Raw genomic sequence first — 19,308 nt, 5'->3', positions numbered from 1 at the left:
AACTTTTTTACCCTATTCAAACTGAATGATCTTCTGGACTCTCCCTCCAGCCATTACTTGAGCTAATTTTGCAAATGAATTTCCGTGCTGCATCCCTCAACCATATGTAGAACCTGCTCTCCTTCCCTTAGAAAACCACCCTCCATTCTCCTGTACTCTGTAGCTATCATCCAATCCCCAGTACCTTTTTATTCCCTGCATTAGATTCTATACAGATTATTGTGTCTCAGAATCATACCCACATTGATAAGGCTTTTGGCCAAAAGCCCTATCAAGATGGGTATGATTCTGAGTTGCATAACACGTCACTAGCATAATAAAGTCACTAGTTACTTCCAAACCCAAATAATGAGGATGCTGAAATAAATGTAGAAAATGAAAGGAGCATTCAGCATGCCAAGCAGCAAAAAAAGTTAACATTTCAGCTCAATTAACTTCAGTTAACTGCTCTGATAAAAGGCTGAAAGACTGAAAAACTGATGTCAATCCTCTAGACATACAAATCATTAGACCAATTAAATATTTCCAGAATTTTTCGTTTATTTCACTAATTTAGAGATTCTCATCTTTTCCATCTTCTGGACACCATTTCTGAAATGAACACCATGGAAACTTGATTGGTGTTTTAAGTTTATTACATTCCTATTAGTTTTTGAATTTCTTTTTTTAAAGTAATATTTCATATAAAATATTAATTTATTACTATTTTTATTTTGTATTATTTAAATATTTTTAAAATTTTCCTTTATTTTCCATCTCTAATTAATGAAGTGTGTCTCTGTGGTAAATGAAACTTCGGAATCATGGGTGTACAGTAAACCTCAGGAACCTGTTGCTGAATGAAAATGCCATCTATAATGATGATGAGCATAAGATCTTTTTATCTTTCTAAATTGTTCCTGAAATGAGTCCTAAACCTAAATTGGAATGTTGAGCTTCTGCATTTCTATTGTTTTGATTTCCTGACAAGAAAATATTCAAATTAAAATAGGTAGTTATTGTAATTAATCTCTTCTTATTACACATATTCCCAAATTCTAAACATTTCTGTTTGCAAGAAAGATGAAATAAAGTCTATACAATGCTCTTAACAATATTTTTCTGATATGATAATTCCTGCAGTTATCAGGTTTCACTTACACCTTGCATTTATGTATTGCTCACAGATTGCAGACATTGACCCATTTCTGCTGAGTGAAAAACTGAATGTAAGGAATCTATTTAAATAGGTCATCTTCAGCAGTATGGTCAGAAAATCTAGGCCATTGTGTCTGGCAAGTTGGCTAAGGAGAAAAAATAATAAGCTAGAATTTAAAATACTGATGTTTTTTAGGTATGGTCAGGATATACTATTTCAAATATAAAGTAACTATCAATATACAGTGCCTATAAAAGGACTCTGTGTCAAAGTTAAAATAGAACTTTACAAAGTGAAATAAATTAATTACAAATATAAAAAAAAATGAATACATAAGTTTTCAGCCCCCCTCAAGTCAGAATTTAGTAGATGCAACCTTGGTAGCAATTACAGCCTTGATTCTGTGTGGATAGATCTTTATCAGCTTTGCACATCTGAACACTGCAATTGTTCCCATCCTTCTTTACTAAACTCCTCAAGCTCTGTCAGATTGCATGGGGATTGTGAGTGAACAACACTTTTCAAGCCCAGTGACAAATTCTCAATTGGATTGGGGTCTGGACTCTGACTTGGCCATACCAGGACATTAACTTTGTTGTTTTTAAGCTATTTCTGTGTAGCTTTGGCTTTATGCTTGGGGTCATTGACTTGCTGGAAAACGAAACTTCTCCCAAGTTGAAGTTTTCTTTGCAGATTGCATCAAGGTTTCCTTCAGGATTTCCCTGTGTTTTGCTGCATTCGTTTTATCCTCTACCTCCACAAGACTTCCAGTGCCTGCTGCAGTGAAGCATCCCCATAGCATAATGCGGCCAACACCATGCTTCATGGTAGGGTTGGTGTGTTTTTGATGATGTGCTGTGTTTGGCTTACAACGTCTGATGGCCAAAAAGCTCACTTTTGGTTTCATTAGATCATGGAACCTTCTTCCAGATGACTTCAGAGTCTCCCACATGCCTTCTGGTTAACTCTAGCCAAAATTTCGTGTGAGTTTTTTTTCAACAGCAGCTTTCTCTTTGCCACTCTCCCATAAAGCTGTGACTGGTGAAGCCCTGAGACTCCAAGCAAGGTCATTTGGTTCTGAACAATTCATTTGTTGATCATTACAGAATGTCCTTCTGGTGCTTCCTGCTCCTTCCCCAAACATGACTCCCCTCTTCCTGCTCCCTTCCCACTTTCAGTCCATATCAGAACCAGATTTATCATCCCTTACATAAGACATGATATTTGGGGGCGTTTTTTGAGGCAGCAGTACAGTGCAATGCATAAAATTACTACAGTACTGTACAAAAAGTCTTAGGTACCCTAGCTATATATGTGCCTAAGACTTTTGTACAGTACTGTACATAAATAGAGTTGCAAATCAAAGTGAGATTATTAATTCCTGTCAACAGCTGGAAGGAATACAAATGTTGGCCAGATTTATAGGCTCTATAAATGAGTAGAATTCACATGGGGTATCTTTGCTTTGATTTGTGTCTGGAGATAAATGAAGGATATTAGTAGTAAACATGCTAAACCAAAAATAATCAAGCTGAAAGGACTGGTCACTAACTGGAGTTAATTTCTACTTTGAAGTCTATGAGGTATTGAAGATGACATACCTGCATAGCTAAATACTGCAGTTAAAACATGAATAAGTTTAGTAAAATAATAGAATAAAGGAAATGAAAATGATGGAAGTGTAAACTGTCCACTCACTTTGGTAAAGAAGATCACAAGATGTATTTGTCTAGAGTATGCCATAATAGTACAAGTTAACTTCACTTACCTCAGTACTGATCTAATTGCACAAACTTATAAGGATTCTATAACTCACGTTCTCATTATTATTTTATTTATTTATTTCTGTATTTGCATGTTTTGTCTTCTTTTGCACATTGGTTTATTGTCCATCTTTGTATTTTTTTATTGACTCTATTATGTTTCTCTGTATCTACCGTGAACATACACAGGGAAATGAATCTCAGGGTAGTATATGGTAACATACACATACTTCGGTAATTAATTAACTTTGAACTTTGATGTTAAATAATTTGTGTAATATTACTAAAGGAATTTATACCTGGCTGAAAAATTTGTAAAAACTGACTCAATAATCTGAAAAAACGCCTATTTAATAGCTTAAGATACCCTTCTGACCTAATGAACAGATATGTCCTATAATTCTTGACATTTATTAGTCAGAAAAATAATAAATAAACACCTAAAGAGACAGATTAACTCCAAATACTGAAGAATAACCAATCCACTGGAAGAACTCAGTGGTTCGGGCAGTGTCTTTGGGAGGAAACAAATTGTTGGTTTTAGATCCAAACCCTGCATTAAGGTTTGAACATATTCTGAAGAATATATACACTGAACATGTGATTTATGTCAGGTCTTGTCAAACATAAGCTGACTGCCGTGTTTGCCTTTGTAACTATCATCAGTAAAGAAGTATTTTGAAATACCAAGTGAACATGCACCCTATAGAAACGTTAAATCAATTTCATCTAAAAAGGAAAGGCTATTTGCCTTACATTAACTATTTTGTGTTTTTAAGTGTAAAATGAATGAAAGTTTTCATTAAAAATTGCCCAAACAACGGAAGATAATATTTTACTGTGGTAAGATCAATTGTCTTTTCTAAGAAAATTATCTGTAAGAAATAACAGACTTAAACATGAAAGGAAGCCACTTTAGATTCGTACATGTTCTGTTGTTAATGGAATATTGATTTTTACATTAAACATTCTGATTCTCTAGCCTAACAACAGACTCCCTGTGAACCCATTTCAACACTCTACCTCATTAAGGAAGATGCTGTGAGCTTCTTTCAAAATCCCACTTCGGTCACAGCAATGTTGTGAATGTTCGAACGTTTTCTAGGGCTTATATCAGAACAGCTTTCTGCAGAGATATTACAAAGCCCCTGCAACCTTTTACAAACACCCTATCTAAAAACAGAGCCTCGGTACACAGTAAATCAATACCAATGCCAGCCATCCTCACAGAGGCATGAGAGGCTCCTTTCAACATCCAACCCTTTACTGAAAGAGACTGGAAATGCTTTCTGACTCTCTACTATTCACAGAGATACTGTAACTTACATATTTCTTGTGGCCTACCATATTCACAAAAATATTGTTAACTCATTCCAACGTACCACCCTCTTCGCAGAGGTGATATAATCTCAATTTAATACTCTATCTTATTCAGAGCATTATATTTACCCCTTTCAATATCCCACCTATTTGCACAGAAAATATAAACTCTTCCAAATCCACGAGCTATCTGCCACACATTGAATGCAACACTTGCTCCTTTCACAGCTCTCTCAGTCACAATACTCATGGTCACACTATCAACATGATATTAACCTCTTGCAACATCACCTTCAATTCACAAACACACTGTGAACATTGCCTGTCTTCATCCTATTCAGAGATGATATCAAACCCTTCAAAGTTTCAGGATTTTTATGAAAATATTGTGAATTCCTAAGAAAACTGTGAAGCACTAACAAAGATACTATGGCCCTTTTAAACAGCCCTATTTATTCCTAAGTATATTAAACAATTCCAAATAATACAACATAGACACAGAAATTCTTGTGCCCCATCCAGCTCTTTAAAAATATCTCTTGAGTCAAATTGAGCTAGAGCTTGCTAGGAAATGCCATCTTTTCTGCACTACGATATTGGAGATACCCAGGAGGTTTGACACAGATGCATGAATGCTGAAGTTCCAAGTGTGCTGCCTGCTGGTTATGCTCTGATGTTGGGCTCCTCACATTATCCAGCAGCAGACCAAGTTGTTGCAAATCCACAAGTTGTATTAAACAGATACTCAACATCTGCGAGCTTAGAGAGAGGAACCATACTGAGGTAAAAAGGTTTTTAACTAATCTATACGTTTGGATTGGTTGGCTTTGATTAAACATTTCCTATAGTAATCCAGGAGACCACTGAAAATCCTCTAACCTCTCAGGGTGACTGAACAATGGCATCCCTAGAATGAAGTGAGCCTTCTTTGAACTGAACACTGGCTACTGAGTGTGAATTAATAGCTGCCTTCTGAGGGTGACCAGAGAACTGATTACTTGGGTTGGACTCTGCCATTCTGGAGTGGAAGAGAACTGTTCCTCCAGAGCAGATGGCACACCATTTCCTTTAGACATATCTCCTTAGAGAAGACTAATCAGTGTCTCCTTGAGATTTAGTGAGCCCTGCCTCTGCAGAGCAGACAGAACGGTATCTCCTTAGAAAGATCCAAACACTGTCTCCTTAGAGTTCAAAGTTGGCAGTAAATTGATTATTGAAGTCACCACATACAACTCTGAGATTCCTTTTCTTGTGAGCAATCACAGACAATACAAGAAACACAATAGAATCAATGAAACACTATACCAAAAAGGCAGACAACAAACAAAGTGCAAAACAAAACCAACAATCTTTGCAAATACAAAAAATAATTTATTAACCTCTGCCTTAAATATACCTAAAGACTTGATCTGCACAGCCACCTATGGCAACAAATTTCACAGATTCATTGCACTCTGGCTAAAGAAATTCCTCCTCACCTCTGTTCAAAATAGGCAGCCCTCTATTTTGAGGCTGTGTTCTCTGCTCCTAGAATCTGCCACCATAGGAAACATCCTCTCCTCATCCACTCTACCTAAGTCTTTCAACATTTGATAGGTTTCAAGTAGGACACCCTTCATTCCTCTGAAGACCAGTGAATTCAGGCCAGAGACATCAAACGCTCTTCATATGACAAGCTGTTCAATCTTGGAATCATTTTCATAAATCTCCTTTGAACCCTCTCCTGTGTCAGCACATCCTTTCCAAGATAAAGGGCCCAAAACTGCTCACAATACACCAAGTGAGGCCTCGCCAGTACTTCATTAACCTTCAACATTACATCCTTGCTTTTGTATTCTAGTTGTCTTGAAATTAATGCTAACATCGCATTTTCCTTCCTTACCACTGACTCAACCCTCAACCTTTAGGGAATCCTGCACAAGGACTCTCAAGTCCCTTTTTCACCTCAGATTTTGGAATTTTCTCACCATTTAGAAAATAGTCTACCCTTTTATTTCTTCTACCATTGTGCATGACAACGTATTCTATCTGCCACTTCTTTGCCCATTCTCCAAATCTCTCTATAAGTCCTTCTGTAACCTCTCTACTTCCTCAAAACCACCTGGTCCTCCAACTATCTTCATATCTTTCACAAACTTCACAATAAAGCCATCAATTTAGTTATCCAAGTTATTGAATTGTTACATAAAAAGAAGCAGTCCCTGCACAGACCCATGTGGAACACCGCTAGTCACTGGCAGTCAACCGGAAAAGGCTTCCTTTACTCCCACTCTTTGCCTCTTGCCAATCAGCCACTGCTTTATCCATGCTAGTACCTATCCTGTAATCCTGGCTCTTACTTTGTTTAGCAGCCTCATATGTGGCACTTTGTCAAAGGTGTTCTGAAAACCAATGTACACAACGTCCACTGACTCTCCTTTGTCTATCCTGCTTGTATTTTCTTCAAAGAATTCCAACAGATTTGTCAGACAAGATTTTGCCTTGAGGAAACCATGCAGTCTAGGACCTGTTATATCACGTTCCTCCAAGTACCCTGAGACTGCATCCTTAATAACCAACTCCAACATCTTCCCAACACAGAGGTCAGACTAACTGGCCTATAATTTTCTTTCTTCTGCCTCTCGCTCTCTTCTTGAAGAGTGGAGATTTGTTTGCAATTTTCAAGTCTTCCAGAACCATTCAAAATCTAGTGATTCTTGAGAGATCATTACTAGTGCCTCTACAATCACTTCAGCCGCCTTTTTCAGAACCCTGGCGTGTACGTCATCTGGTCCAGGTGACTTACCTACCTTCAGATCTTTCAGTTTCCTAAGAGCATTCTCCTTTCTAATGGCAACTTCACACACTTCTGTTCGCTGACATTCCCAAACTTCCAGCATAGTGCTAGTGTCTTCCACGGTGAAGAATGATGCAAAATACTTATTCAGTTCATCTGCCATTTCCTCTTTCCCCATTACTACCTCTCCAGTATCAATTTCCAACAGTCCAATAGCCACTGTCACCTCTCTTTTACACTATGTATCCAAAGAAAGTTTTTGTGTCCTCTTTAATATAATTGGCTAGCTTGCTTTCAAATTCCATCTGTTCCTTCTTAATGATATTTTAGTCACCTTCTGTAAGTTTTTAAAAGCTTCCCAATCCTCTAAATTCCCACTAATTTTTGCTCTAATATATGCCTTCTCTATGTTTTTTATGTTGGCTTTGATTTCTCTTGTAGCCATGATTGTATCATCTTGCAGTTAAAGTACTTCTTCCTCTTTGGGATGTACATATCCTGTGCCTTTCAAATTGCTTATAAAAATTTCAGCAATTGCTGCTCTGCAGTTACTCCTGCCAGTGTTCTTTCCCAATCAATTTTGGTGAACTCCTCTCTCATTCCCTTTACTCTACTGTAATACTGATACATCCGACTTTAGCCTCCCCTTCTCAGATTTCAGGGTGAATTTGAGATATGATCACATATCCCAACAGGTTCCTTTACCTTAAAGTCTCTAATCAATTCTGGTTCATTGCACAACATCCAATCCAGAATAGCTGATCCCCTAGTGGGCTCAACCATGAGCTGCTCTAAAAAGCCATCTCTTAGGCATTCTAGAAACACTCCCTCTTGGGAACCATCATCAACCTGATTTTCCCAATCTACCTGCATATAGAAATCCCCCTTGATGATTGTAATATTGCCCTTTTAGCATGCATGTTCTATCTCCTATTGTAATAAGGTGTACAAGATTTATAAGAGGTGTCTAAGATGATGAGAGGCACTGATCGTGTGGATAGTCAGAGGCTTTTTCCCAGGGCTGAAATGGCTGCCACAAGAGGACACAGGTTTAAGGTGCTTGGGAGTAGGTACAGTGGAAATATCAGGGGTAAGTTTTTTACGCAGTGAGTGGTGAGTGCATGGAATGGGGTGCTGGCGGTGGTGGTGGAGGCAGATATGATAGGGTCTTTTAAGAGACTTTTGCAGGATACATGGAGCTTAGAAAAATAGAGGGCTATGGGTAAAGCCTAGGTAGTTCTAAGGTATGGACATGTTCGGCACAGCTTTCTGGGCTGAAGAACCTGTATTGTGCTGTATGTTTTCTATGTTTTTATGTAGTTTGTAGATCACATCCTTACTACTGTTTGGGGGTCTGTATCTAACTCCCATCCAGTCTCTTTTTTTTCCCTTGCAGTTCCTTAGCTATACCCACAACAAATCAACACCTTCCCAACCCGATGTCACCTCTTTCTAATGATTTGATTTCATTTTTTAACAACAGGACCACGCTCCCCACCCACCCACCCCCCCCCCCCCCCACTGCCTACCTGTGTTTAATGTAACATGTACTCTTGGACGTTAGACTCCCAGTTATAATCTTCTTTCAGCCATGATTCAATGAAGCCCACATCATCATACATGCAAATCTGTTACTGTGCTACAAGTTCATCTACCTGCGTGCAGTTCTGGTGTCCATATTTAAGAAAGGGCATACTGGCTCACTAGGTTAATTCTGGGGATGGGTGGGTTGATGCATGATGAGAGGTTGAGTAGATTGGAGTTCCGAAGAATGAGAGGCGATCTTATTGAAACATATATGATTGTGAAGGGGCTTGATCGGGTGGATGCAGGGAGAATGTTCCCAATGATGGGTGAAACTAGGACTAGGGGGCATAATCTTAAAATAAGGGGATGCCGTTCCAGGACTGAGATGAGGAGAAATTACTTCACTCAGAGGGTAGTGGGGCTGTGGAATTTACTGCCTCAGAGAGCTGTGGAAGCTACTATACTCAATAAATTCAAAACAGAGATAGACATTTTCCTGGATAAAAATGGCATTAGGGGATACGGTGAGCGAGCAAGTAAGTGGACATGAGGCTAGGTTTAGATCAGCCATGTGATTTCCTGGACCAATTTTCAATAGCCTGGATGGGTCGGAGAGGAATTTTCCAGATTTTTTCTCCTCAATTGGCAAATTGTTTTTTTTTCCCCGGGTGATCAAATGGGTTTGGGCGGAATGAATAATAAAATACAATGGGCGGCATGGTGCCCTGTTGGTTGGCACTGTTGCCTTGTGGGATTCGGTGAAAACTAGAGTTAAGATTGGATCAGCCATGATCTTGTTGAATGGCGGAGCAGGCTTGAGGGGCCGATTGGACTACTCCTGCTCCTATCTCTTATGTTCTTATGTTATGTTATGTTATGTACTGTTTGCATTCAAGTATCATACCTTCAGTCCTGTCTTCACTCTTCTCAAATTTGTCCACCTTTTATATTGCAACTCATCCTATTGACTGCAGTTTTGCCCCATCATCAGCCTCTCCTTGCTAGGAATCTCATTACACACTGCCTCTGTTCATAAACCAACTACCTCATCCTTAACACTATCACTCTAGTTCCCATCCCCCTGCCAAGTGTAAGCCTTCCCGAACAACTCCAGCAAGCCTGCCCGGAATGATATTGGTCCTCTCAGGTTCGGGTATAACCTGTCCCTTTTGTACAGGTTGTGCCTTCCCCAGAAGAAATCCCAATTATCCATAAATCTGAACCCCTCCCCATTGCACCAGTTCCTCAGCCGCACATTCACCTGCCAAATCATCCTGTTCTTATTCTCACTGGCATGTGGCATGGGCAGCAATCTAGAGAATCGTAAATAAATAAGCAATAAATATCAAGAACAATAGATGAAAACTCCTTGAAAGTCAGTTCAGTTCAGTGACAAGGCAAGTGAAGTTATCCCCTTTGGCTTAAGAGCCTGATGAGTGAGAGGTAGCTGTTCCTGATCCTGGTGGTGTGAATCCTGAGGCTGCTGTACCTTCTTCCTGATGGCAGCAGCGTGAAGAGAGCATGACCTGAGTGGCGGGGGTCAGTGATGATGGACGCTGCTTTCCTGCAACAGCACTCCATGTAGATGTGCTCAGTGATGGTGAGGGGTTTATCCATGATGAATTGGGCCACTTGTATGGAAAAGCCCTCTTTTTGTAGGCTCTTCTGTACAAGTGGACAGAGCATTGCTTCTCAGAGTTGGCTAGGTACTGTAGTGTTCAAGTCAGGATCGACTGAACATTACCTTTCTGGAGTGGATTATGTAGTGTTCCATAAGTACACAGAGTGCTATTTCTTTAGAGTGAACGGAGGATTTCAAGTTCTTAGTAATTGTTCCTGGAGCGCATTTCAAGTTCCTGGCATCAACATCCTGGTGGATCTCTCCTGGGCTAACACAATGATGCAATCTTGAAGAAGGCATGCCAGCAGCTCTAGGAATTTGAGATTTGATACTGCACCAAAGATTCTTGCAAATTTCCATAGAAAACCTTCTGACTGGTTGCATCACATCTCGGTATGATGGAGACTGCAATCCTGCTCTAATGCACAGGATTGCAGTCTCCATCATCTGAGCCAATTTCTTCCCCACTACTGAGGACATCTTGAAGAGACAGTGCCTCGAGAAAGCATCATTTGTCACTGATGATCTTCATCATGCCCTCTTCTTGTTCCTAATATTGGGAAAGGGGTATAGGAGGCTGAAGACACTCACTCAGTGATTTAGCGTTCTAACCAATCCATACACCTATAAATACCACCTTGTAATTCCTTTTTGAGCTATTTATTTATTTTGTAATTTATAGTAATTTAAAAGTCTTTGCAGAGTATTGCAGCCATAACACAATGAGTTTCACGTAAGTCAGTGATAGTAAATTACAATGATTCTGTTTCTGCTGCAGTTTCCTTATGATGGACTGAGTTCTGGATCCAATGAGTTGATTGTACATTGATTCCTTTGAGTGATCCAGCCATTGGCTCCTTATGATCACTGTCTTCTTCAGGTGGACCAAGTACTCTCCAAAACAGATGAAGCATTTCATTCTTAGAGTGGATTGTGTGTTGTCTTCCTTTGATAGATCGAACAGTCTCTCATTAGAGTAGATGTGGAATGAGTGCTGATCTCTGTGTCTTCTAGTCCTTTCACAAGTGAATGCTATTACCACTGTTGCTGTGCCTTTTGGTTAAAAAAGCACATGCAATAGAATGCTATAACTATAAATCACAGAGCAAGACACACAATAACTGGAAATCACATTTGGATTAAATATGATGCTACACAGAATGGGCTACAGAGGAAGTGGATAAAAGTGAAGGGAAAGGAAATTGAAGAGCAGTGAAAGAAATGAAATGAAAGCAACTGTGAAGGGCAGAATAACAAAAGACATAATCTGTTATGCAGAAGAAAGAAATTCTGAGAGCTGATGTTTAGAAAGGGAGAGAAAAAAAAACACCATTACGTGATGAGAATTGAGGAGGGTTAATATCAGCAGCAACCAGATGGGATGAGAAGGTAATGACCTTCAAATGGGATGAGGTTACCCAGATAATGGAGCATATGCAGCCGACTAAAAAATAGCTGCAGCCAGATTTTTTCTTTTGTTGCAGACTGAAAGAAAATTAGGATCTAAGATCTGCTAGTTTTTCAGCTGTGTTGCATTACTTGTGTGTGTGTGTTTTAGATGGGCTTCTCATTTACTCAGCCAGCTTTGGCAAAAAAAAGAGAAAAAAATAATAATTTGTCAGTTGCAAAATACTGAACTCAAAATTGCAGTGTTGAAGTAAAATCTGAAGTATTTGCAGTATTTTCCTTAAGTGGGCATTCTTCACAGGAAAGCAAGTTGTAGGACCAGATCCAGGTGAAGTTATGTTTCTTGCAGGACCTGTTCTTTATCTGCCCTCATTTCCTCCTGATTTGTGACCTGTAAAAATGTCCACACTCTCCATGGAATCCATGATGTTTCTCTCATTCATTTCTGTTAGCCTCCATTCAATGTTGACCCATAAGAACATTAAAATAGGAGCAGGAGTCGGCCATTTGAAGCCTTATACCTGCTTTAACCATCAATAACAATATTGCTGAGCTTTTGATTCAGTGCAACGTTCCTGCACTTACTTATTATTCTTTGATTTGTTTAACTCACAAAAATCTTCACTTTCTATCTTGTATGTAATTAGCCACAATTCTCTTTGGTAGACAATTCCAAAGATTCTCTGCCTTCAAATTAGAGCTGTTTCTTCTCATTTCCCTGAGTGGGGAACCACTTACTTTGAGACAGTAATGCTTAGTTCTTGTCACTCTAATAGGGGACAATATCATCCTTGCATCTAGCTGGTCAGGCCCTATTAGAATACTGTATCCCCTTAATCCACCAGTCAACCTGCTAAATATTTGTTCCTCTCCCTCTACTGCAAGCATCCTTTCTAAGACAGGAAGACCAGACCTGTACACTGCTTTCCAGGTGCATTCTTAACAGGACCCTTTTTAAATGCTGTCATCTGCACCATGAGTAATCTGCAGGCAAAGCTGTTTTCCTAGAAAATATATGGGCATAATTTCAAAGTGATATATTAGTGTCTGCTCAACTTTTTCAAGTCTACTGATGGCATTCAGAAAACAAAAGTTCTTTCTCATCATCTTTAGTTCTGGATTTTAGAGCCTGGTGCTCTAAATGCACAGTTTTCTTAGCATTTGCAGATGGAGTTGGTCTCCCATAGTGAGGGTAGTGTTAGATGTCCTGGCACTGGTGGTACACCGCCCCCCCCCCCCGCAATTCCATCTGTCAGAAAGCCCTCCATGCCTGAGTGCATCATATAAGCATCAACGTACATGGGTAGACTTCCAGCTGAGAAATTTATGACTCTCAAAGAATACTGAATATTATAGACATTATCAAATGAAAAATTCATCATTGAAATGGTTACATTTTTTATATGAGTCCTCAGCCATTTATTCAGAAGTATTTTGTTGTTCCACCCGGTGGACTTGGGTAGACGCCTGGTAACTCTCTGACATTTTTCTGATGAAGCTGTTGAATGGCCATGGGCTGTTTAATCATGGAAGTGGGGAGTAAGAGAACTGATATTCTTTCAAATATGTATGTAATCTCAAGAGTACGAAGATTCCCCCGTTACCTGTTGTGAACCTGCAGTCCCTGAACGAAGCAAAAAAAATCAAGGAGAATGTAGAATGATAATAGCATTGCAGAATAAAGGCATAATTTGTTTACTCACAATTGCAAAATCCCATTACTTGTTGTAAAGTATTACAGAAGTGCCCTTGTGGAATACACTTCTAAACTGATATCTGGAATACATGGCTGATGTTTCTGATACTTAAGCATGTTTCTTTTACAAATCACTCACAATTAGTCTGATACTATGATTAATGTGATAAATTAACTTCATATCCATTTTTAAATGCTCAGCTTAATGCATTTTTTGCTTGAAAAATACAAAATTCTATTTCCATCAGAAGACAGTTATATGATTCTATTACTGGTGACAGATAAATAGTAAATCTATTTTTCTGAAATGAAGAAGGACATCTTGAAGTTAATTGACTTTCAAATGGTGCTTGAATGCCTGGTAATTCAGTTAGATTTGATTCCGTGGTTCTGAGCGGCAATATAATTTCAGATAACATTAGATTGATTGAATCACGTGTCTTGTGAAAGAAGTGCATTTAATTGCATGGGGACCCACTTGTCCGTTTATTCATAGCCACAATTAATTAACATTTTGAAATGAGGGATTTGTCATGTTATCACATTAAAATTATGAGGAATTAAAATGAATACAAGTATTTTGAATATCTGTTCATATTTACTTATTGACACTACAAAGCTTTTGTGTTCTGTAAAATGATATAATGGCGTACCCAACGTTATCTGCTAGCCTCCCTACTTACTTTATAATCAAGATCTCTCATTTCAGCTATTACATTGTTCCATTTCAAATTAATTTATTCATTTGGATGTCTTTCACAAAGTCCCTATATACTGTCCATTCCCAATTGTCTCCAAACTGAGGAGCCTTTTAAGAGTCAACAACCTTGGTAGGTTTGCAGTCACATATTAACCAAATCAAAAAAGGATGGGAGGTTTTATTTTTTGAAGGACATGAATGAACAAGGTGGATTTTACAACAGTCAAGTAATTTCACGGTTAGCGTTATTGAGAGTAGCTTTTTTTTTTAAAAAAAAGTCCTAGATTTATTTCACTACTTTATGTTAAGTTACTAGTTTCCATGTTTGGCTTCAAGCTCTTGCCTCCAGACCACTGCCTTCTAGTTGACTTACTATTGTCTTGCCATACATATGTAAGACAAAGGGAAGTTTCTGTGCCAACACACAGTTGCTTGTCTGCATGTGTCCTCTTTGCATCTTTCCATTAACACTTGGCAAACCATTTCAGAGACCCATAGCTTAAATTAGTTGTTATGCTTTGAAAGATGTGCATAATCATATTTTTAATGAAGAGCTTTGGTATTCTAACAATGATTTCTTGTGCTTATACATTTATTTCTAGCCATTTTAATTAAGGATTTATAGCTTTAGCACTAAATGAAAACCAAAGGCTCATTTTAGAAGAACTTGATTTGGATGATTTTCAATACCATAATATGTTGTATAATATATTTTGTAGTACTAACACTTCGCAGAATACTTTTGTTATTGTTCTAATGAATTTCTTTTGTTGGCTTATAAGTGAAGCTGAGGTACATTCTTATATCGTTTGGGTAAATAATGCTTAAAACAGCTTCAAATTATTATTGATCTTTAAATAGAATATATTCATAACAAAACCATGAAAATTGTGCCCTCCAATTTCAAACCTGGCACATTTGCCCCTGCCAGCATCAGTTGGAAGCCAAAAGCTCCATTTAAAGCGGATCGTAAGTGCCTGATAATAAATTTCCACAGCAGTGGTTGGTAGCTACTGTCTACATAGCAGGAGCTATCACCCATCAATTCAGTGCAAGGGCGACAGTCGGTACTAAAGGAAAATAACTTCTTCGGTAATCCAGGCAATTTGCAATATACACCCATTAAAATCCCCTGGTGGCCAGTATTCTGTTACTTACTAAACACTGCCAGCTGTCTTCACAGTTTGATTGTTTCCTTGGACTTTACAAATCGATCCTCTATGTTTCTTACTATTTGTCAGTACAGTATATTGATATACAGTTTTTCTGCCCATTGCATTTATATAAATCCACCTGCCAATCTTTTTTTAGGTCTTATCTGATTGGAGGAGGCATTCCATTAATAATTTGTGGAATCACAGCTGCAACAAACATCAACAATTACGGCAGTGAAGACAATGCACCATAGTAAGTAGCATTTCCTTGTAAAGTGGATCTCACTTACCCAAAGTTACTGTGAACTGCTACGAGTGAATTTGATCTTTGACTGATGTGTAAAGTGGGCTACAATTTGACATCATCACTCCTTTGGTAACTCCCAAGGTGAATTTCACTTCCAGTGCTTGAAGTGGGCAGAGTCTATCAAAATATAGCCACATTTCAAGTATTAACATGAGAAAAATATGTCTCTTAAAAATAGAAACAGGTAATTCTGGAGATATGTAGCAGGTCAGGCAGCATCAGTGAAGGAAGAGTGAGAGAGAGAGAGAAAGAGAGAGAACAGAGACAGAGAGAGAGAGGCAGACAGAGTTTCAGATGGATAACAGTTGATCAAAATGGGACAACTGAGAAAGCAGGTATGTCTTGTTGCAAGCCAGGGAGAGAACATGGAAGTTCATAATAATCTAGGTGACACAGATTAGATGGCAGAAACAATAACTGTCACCAGGATTATCACAGACACAGACACTCTGTCCGTTCTCTCCAAGCTGCATCTGAAAACATGCTTTGTTTCCTATTCTCCAATTCTGATGAAAGGTCATTATCTAAAATATTAACTTGGGGTCACACTCTCCAGTGAGACTACCTGACGTGTTCAACATCTCTAGTATTTTCTTTTTCTTAAATTTCCAGCATCTGTACTCTTTTTGGTTTTTGGCTAATGTTTCTTCTGAAATGGACTTCTTAGTTCAATTATTTGGGGGATTATTTCTTGGGATCAAGAAACCACTCATTGGGCCTGTCGGTTACTTTATCTATGTGTTTCCTTTTTCCACAGTTGCTGGATGGCATGGGAGCCAAGTCTTGGGACGTTTTATGGTCCGGCTGCTTTCATTGTACTTGTTAGTTGCATCTATTTTCTTTGTACGCTAATTCAGCTGAGGCGGCACCCAGGGAAGAAATATGAGCTGAAAGAGATGACGGAAGAACAACAGCGGCTAGCAAGCACGGAGGTAGGCCCCAGTCATGTAACAGACTCCAGCTCTGTGTCACACACATGTTCAGTGATTTCTTCCTCAATGCTAGAGAATGAGCATTCATTTAAGGCTCAGCTTCGTGCTTCAGTGTTCACTCTCTTTCTGTTTATTGCCATGTGGACCTTTGGCGCCCTCGCAGTCTCACAAGGACACTTCCTAGATATGATCTTTAGTTGCCTGTACGGAGCAGTCTCAGTGACCTTAGGACTTTTTATTCTCGTTCACCACTGCGCAAAACGCGATGACGTCTGGCATTGTTGGTGGTCCTGCTGCAAATCAAACAGGAATACATATGCTGTTCAGACAAGTGCTCGACCCCAGGTGACCATGAACGGTGATGCCCAGCTTCATGTGCCATGCCTCCTGGATTCTCCCTGTCCGAATAAGTCGCCATCCAGTTGTAATCATTCCGTCACTGGAATCTGTAAATTAACTAATCTACATGTCATGCAGAATCATGTAAATTGTGTTTCACCAGTCACACCCTGTTGCGCCAAAATGCACAATGAACAAATCGTTGACGATGACGGACATATTCACCTGCATGCAGATGGAACGTGCAGGCCAACAGTGCACATACACAGATGTCAGAAAACTCGAACTAAGCCACGACAGTTCATTCGGCACAACAGGTCCGCAGCTCAGAGGGAATATGCCTACCATATCCCTTCCAGCATTGATGGGAGCATACACAGTTCACATACGGAAAGTCATCACAGCATCCAGGACAGTCAGTCCATCCAAAGGCAAGTCATTTGTGCAAAAAGTGATCAGTGCCCTAATGTCTGCCAGCCTGAAAGCAGTGAGGCCAGCACAATATTATATGGGTGCAACAAAGCTGTAGACAGTGGTGTCAGCACAGAGGCTTTGCACCAAGGAGTCACTTTTGAGATGCAGTCACGGAGACAATCATGTCCTCTAAGTGTAACCAATCAAAATGGAATTCTTAAGGGAAACCTGCATGAAGCCATGATTTATACTTCAGACGTTACAGGAAACATAAGGACTGGTCCTTGGAAAAATGAAACTACTGTGTAGTTTTTAGCTTCATGACTACAAATTCAGATCATTGCAGCAACAAAATGTCACATATAAGTTTTGTATAATGCTTAGGTGTTTGTTTACATGATTCATTGTGAGGATTTGCATATTTCTATGTATACATATATATTTGTACAGCACATACAAAGTACCATAAGAGCAGTATTATATTATGTATTTGTACTTAAAGCTAAAAGGATGCATTTGTGTTACCACAATGTAAGCATTAATCAAAAAGTAGTCTGCAGATTTATCATAATTAAGTTGAAGCTTTTGATTATTTTTCTATCAATGTAAATTGTTTCTTCGAAGTAAACAACCAAAAAGAGATGAGTATTACTATTCTATTAAAGAGGCAGTAGCCCTTTGGTGGTTAGCACAAGTAGCATTTTAATGTTTGTTTAAAAAATCCCCTATAATAATGAAAATATAATGTGCAATTTGTTCAGAGTATAAACTTATAATTTGTAATTATTTTTATGAGTTTGCTAGCTTCATTGGAATAAATCATCAGATAAATAAATATTTGAAATAATCCTGCATAATGTAAGGTAATTGTGGACCTGTGTTTTAATTGACACACAAGGGAGTGATTTCTTTAGCATGGAATGTGTAACTCCAAAGCATAGGTTGGTCTGGTATGTTACACAAACCATACAAAAGAAACCTTTCCCACAAGGTAGAATAAAAAGGGTATTGGCTCTTTAATTTTGTATGAAGAAATATATTAAGTCTATATTTAGGCATACAATACATGCTGAAATATGCATGATTTTTGTTGCATTTTATTGTCAATATTCATCTGCTATTATATGTAAAAGCTGATCATTCTGGTAATGTATGACCTATAGCATCTTCTCATTTAATTCATGCAAATTAAACCATAATGCTGAAACAGAGTCATTGGACTACTTCACTGTTAAAGTGCCACAGCACATGTGTAAGTTTAAAGCTATAAGTGTGCTAGAGATGACAGTTTTCAGTTTATCTGTGCAGAGCATGCAGTGACTGTTGTATGTTACATTGTACACTGTATAATGAATTAATGTTTCTAGTAAATGCAGATATCACCATGTTTGTTAGTAAAAAGCAAAAAAAAAACCCTCAACAAGTCTGTCATCTATTTAATGAAACTTCTTTTCAGAATTTGCTTTTAAGAATTCCCCGTCATCAATAAAAGGTGAAATCAGGTAAAGAAAAATGTCATATTTGATTCCACAACTTTCTCAGAGAAGTGTAGCCAGCAGCAATGGAAACATGTTTACTGTAACTGCATTTCATCTTAGCTAATCACAGTAGTAAATTTGTTTGACTCAGTGGAGATGGTTGGAGGGATGGGAACACTATGGTTATGTTATTGAATTGGGAATTCAGGAAAGGTGTGCTTAAGTGGACACACAAAAGACTGCAGATGCTGGATTATGGACCAATAGACAAGATGCTACAGTAACTCAGCAGGCCAGGTAGATCTGTGGAGAGAAATGGGACAGTTGGTTATCTATTTCCCTACCCGGATGCTGTCTGATATGCCATGTTCCTCCAGGATCTGGATAACTTCACTCAAACCCCAACATGGCTATAAGAGAATTTGAAAACAGGTTTTCAGATATCTGAAAATAAAAGTTGAATTGGTAAACTTGATATTGAAGCTATCAGATTGTTGTAATATCTTAGCTGGGTCACTTTTGCTGATACCACACATGCCTGGTTTTACCTAAAGGCAACACCAGCCCCATATCAGTATGGTTGATGGTCAACTATCCTTGAAGTTGTTTGATAAAACACAGTTCCAGAGACAAACCAATACTGATGCAACATGCCTACATCTTTAGAATTCATTTTAAAGTTCTTCAAATTTCCTCATTGACAAAATGCTGCTATGTGAGTAAGAGTCCCTTCCCT

At 38.6% G+C, this 19,308-nt stretch overlaps 1 protein-coding gene across 2 annotated transcripts in view; it reads left to right on the top strand.

The window, feature by feature from the left end:
* LOC132379568 (adhesion G protein-coupled receptor A3) overlaps positions 1 to 18,509 on the top strand; it is a 531,961-nt gene extending 513,452 nt beyond the window's left edge. For both annotated transcript variants that reach the window (XM_059947630.1, XM_059947629.1), the window contains 2 exons: positions 15,260 to 15,355; positions 16,167 to 18,509. In XM_059947630.1, the coding sequence (XP_059803613.1) occupies positions 15,260 to 15,355; positions 16,167 to 17,403 (1,333 nt within the window). In that variant the 3' untranslated portion in view covers positions 17,404 to 18,509. The remainder of the gene's footprint in view (positions 1 to 15,259; positions 15,356 to 16,166) is intronic.
* The last annotated feature ends 799 nt before the right edge of the window (positions 18,510 to 19,308 follow it).

This window comes from Hypanus sabinus, chromosome 22 (assembly GCF_030144855.1).
Source record: "Hypanus sabinus isolate sHypSab1 chromosome 22, sHypSab1.hap1, whole genome shotgun sequence".
Taxonomy (NCBI): domain Eukaryota; kingdom Metazoa; phylum Chordata; class Chondrichthyes; order Myliobatiformes; family Dasyatidae; genus Hypanus; species Hypanus sabinus.
The sequence above is the reverse complement of the archived record's forward strand: the minus strand, read 5'-3'. Positions and strand labels throughout refer to the sequence as shown.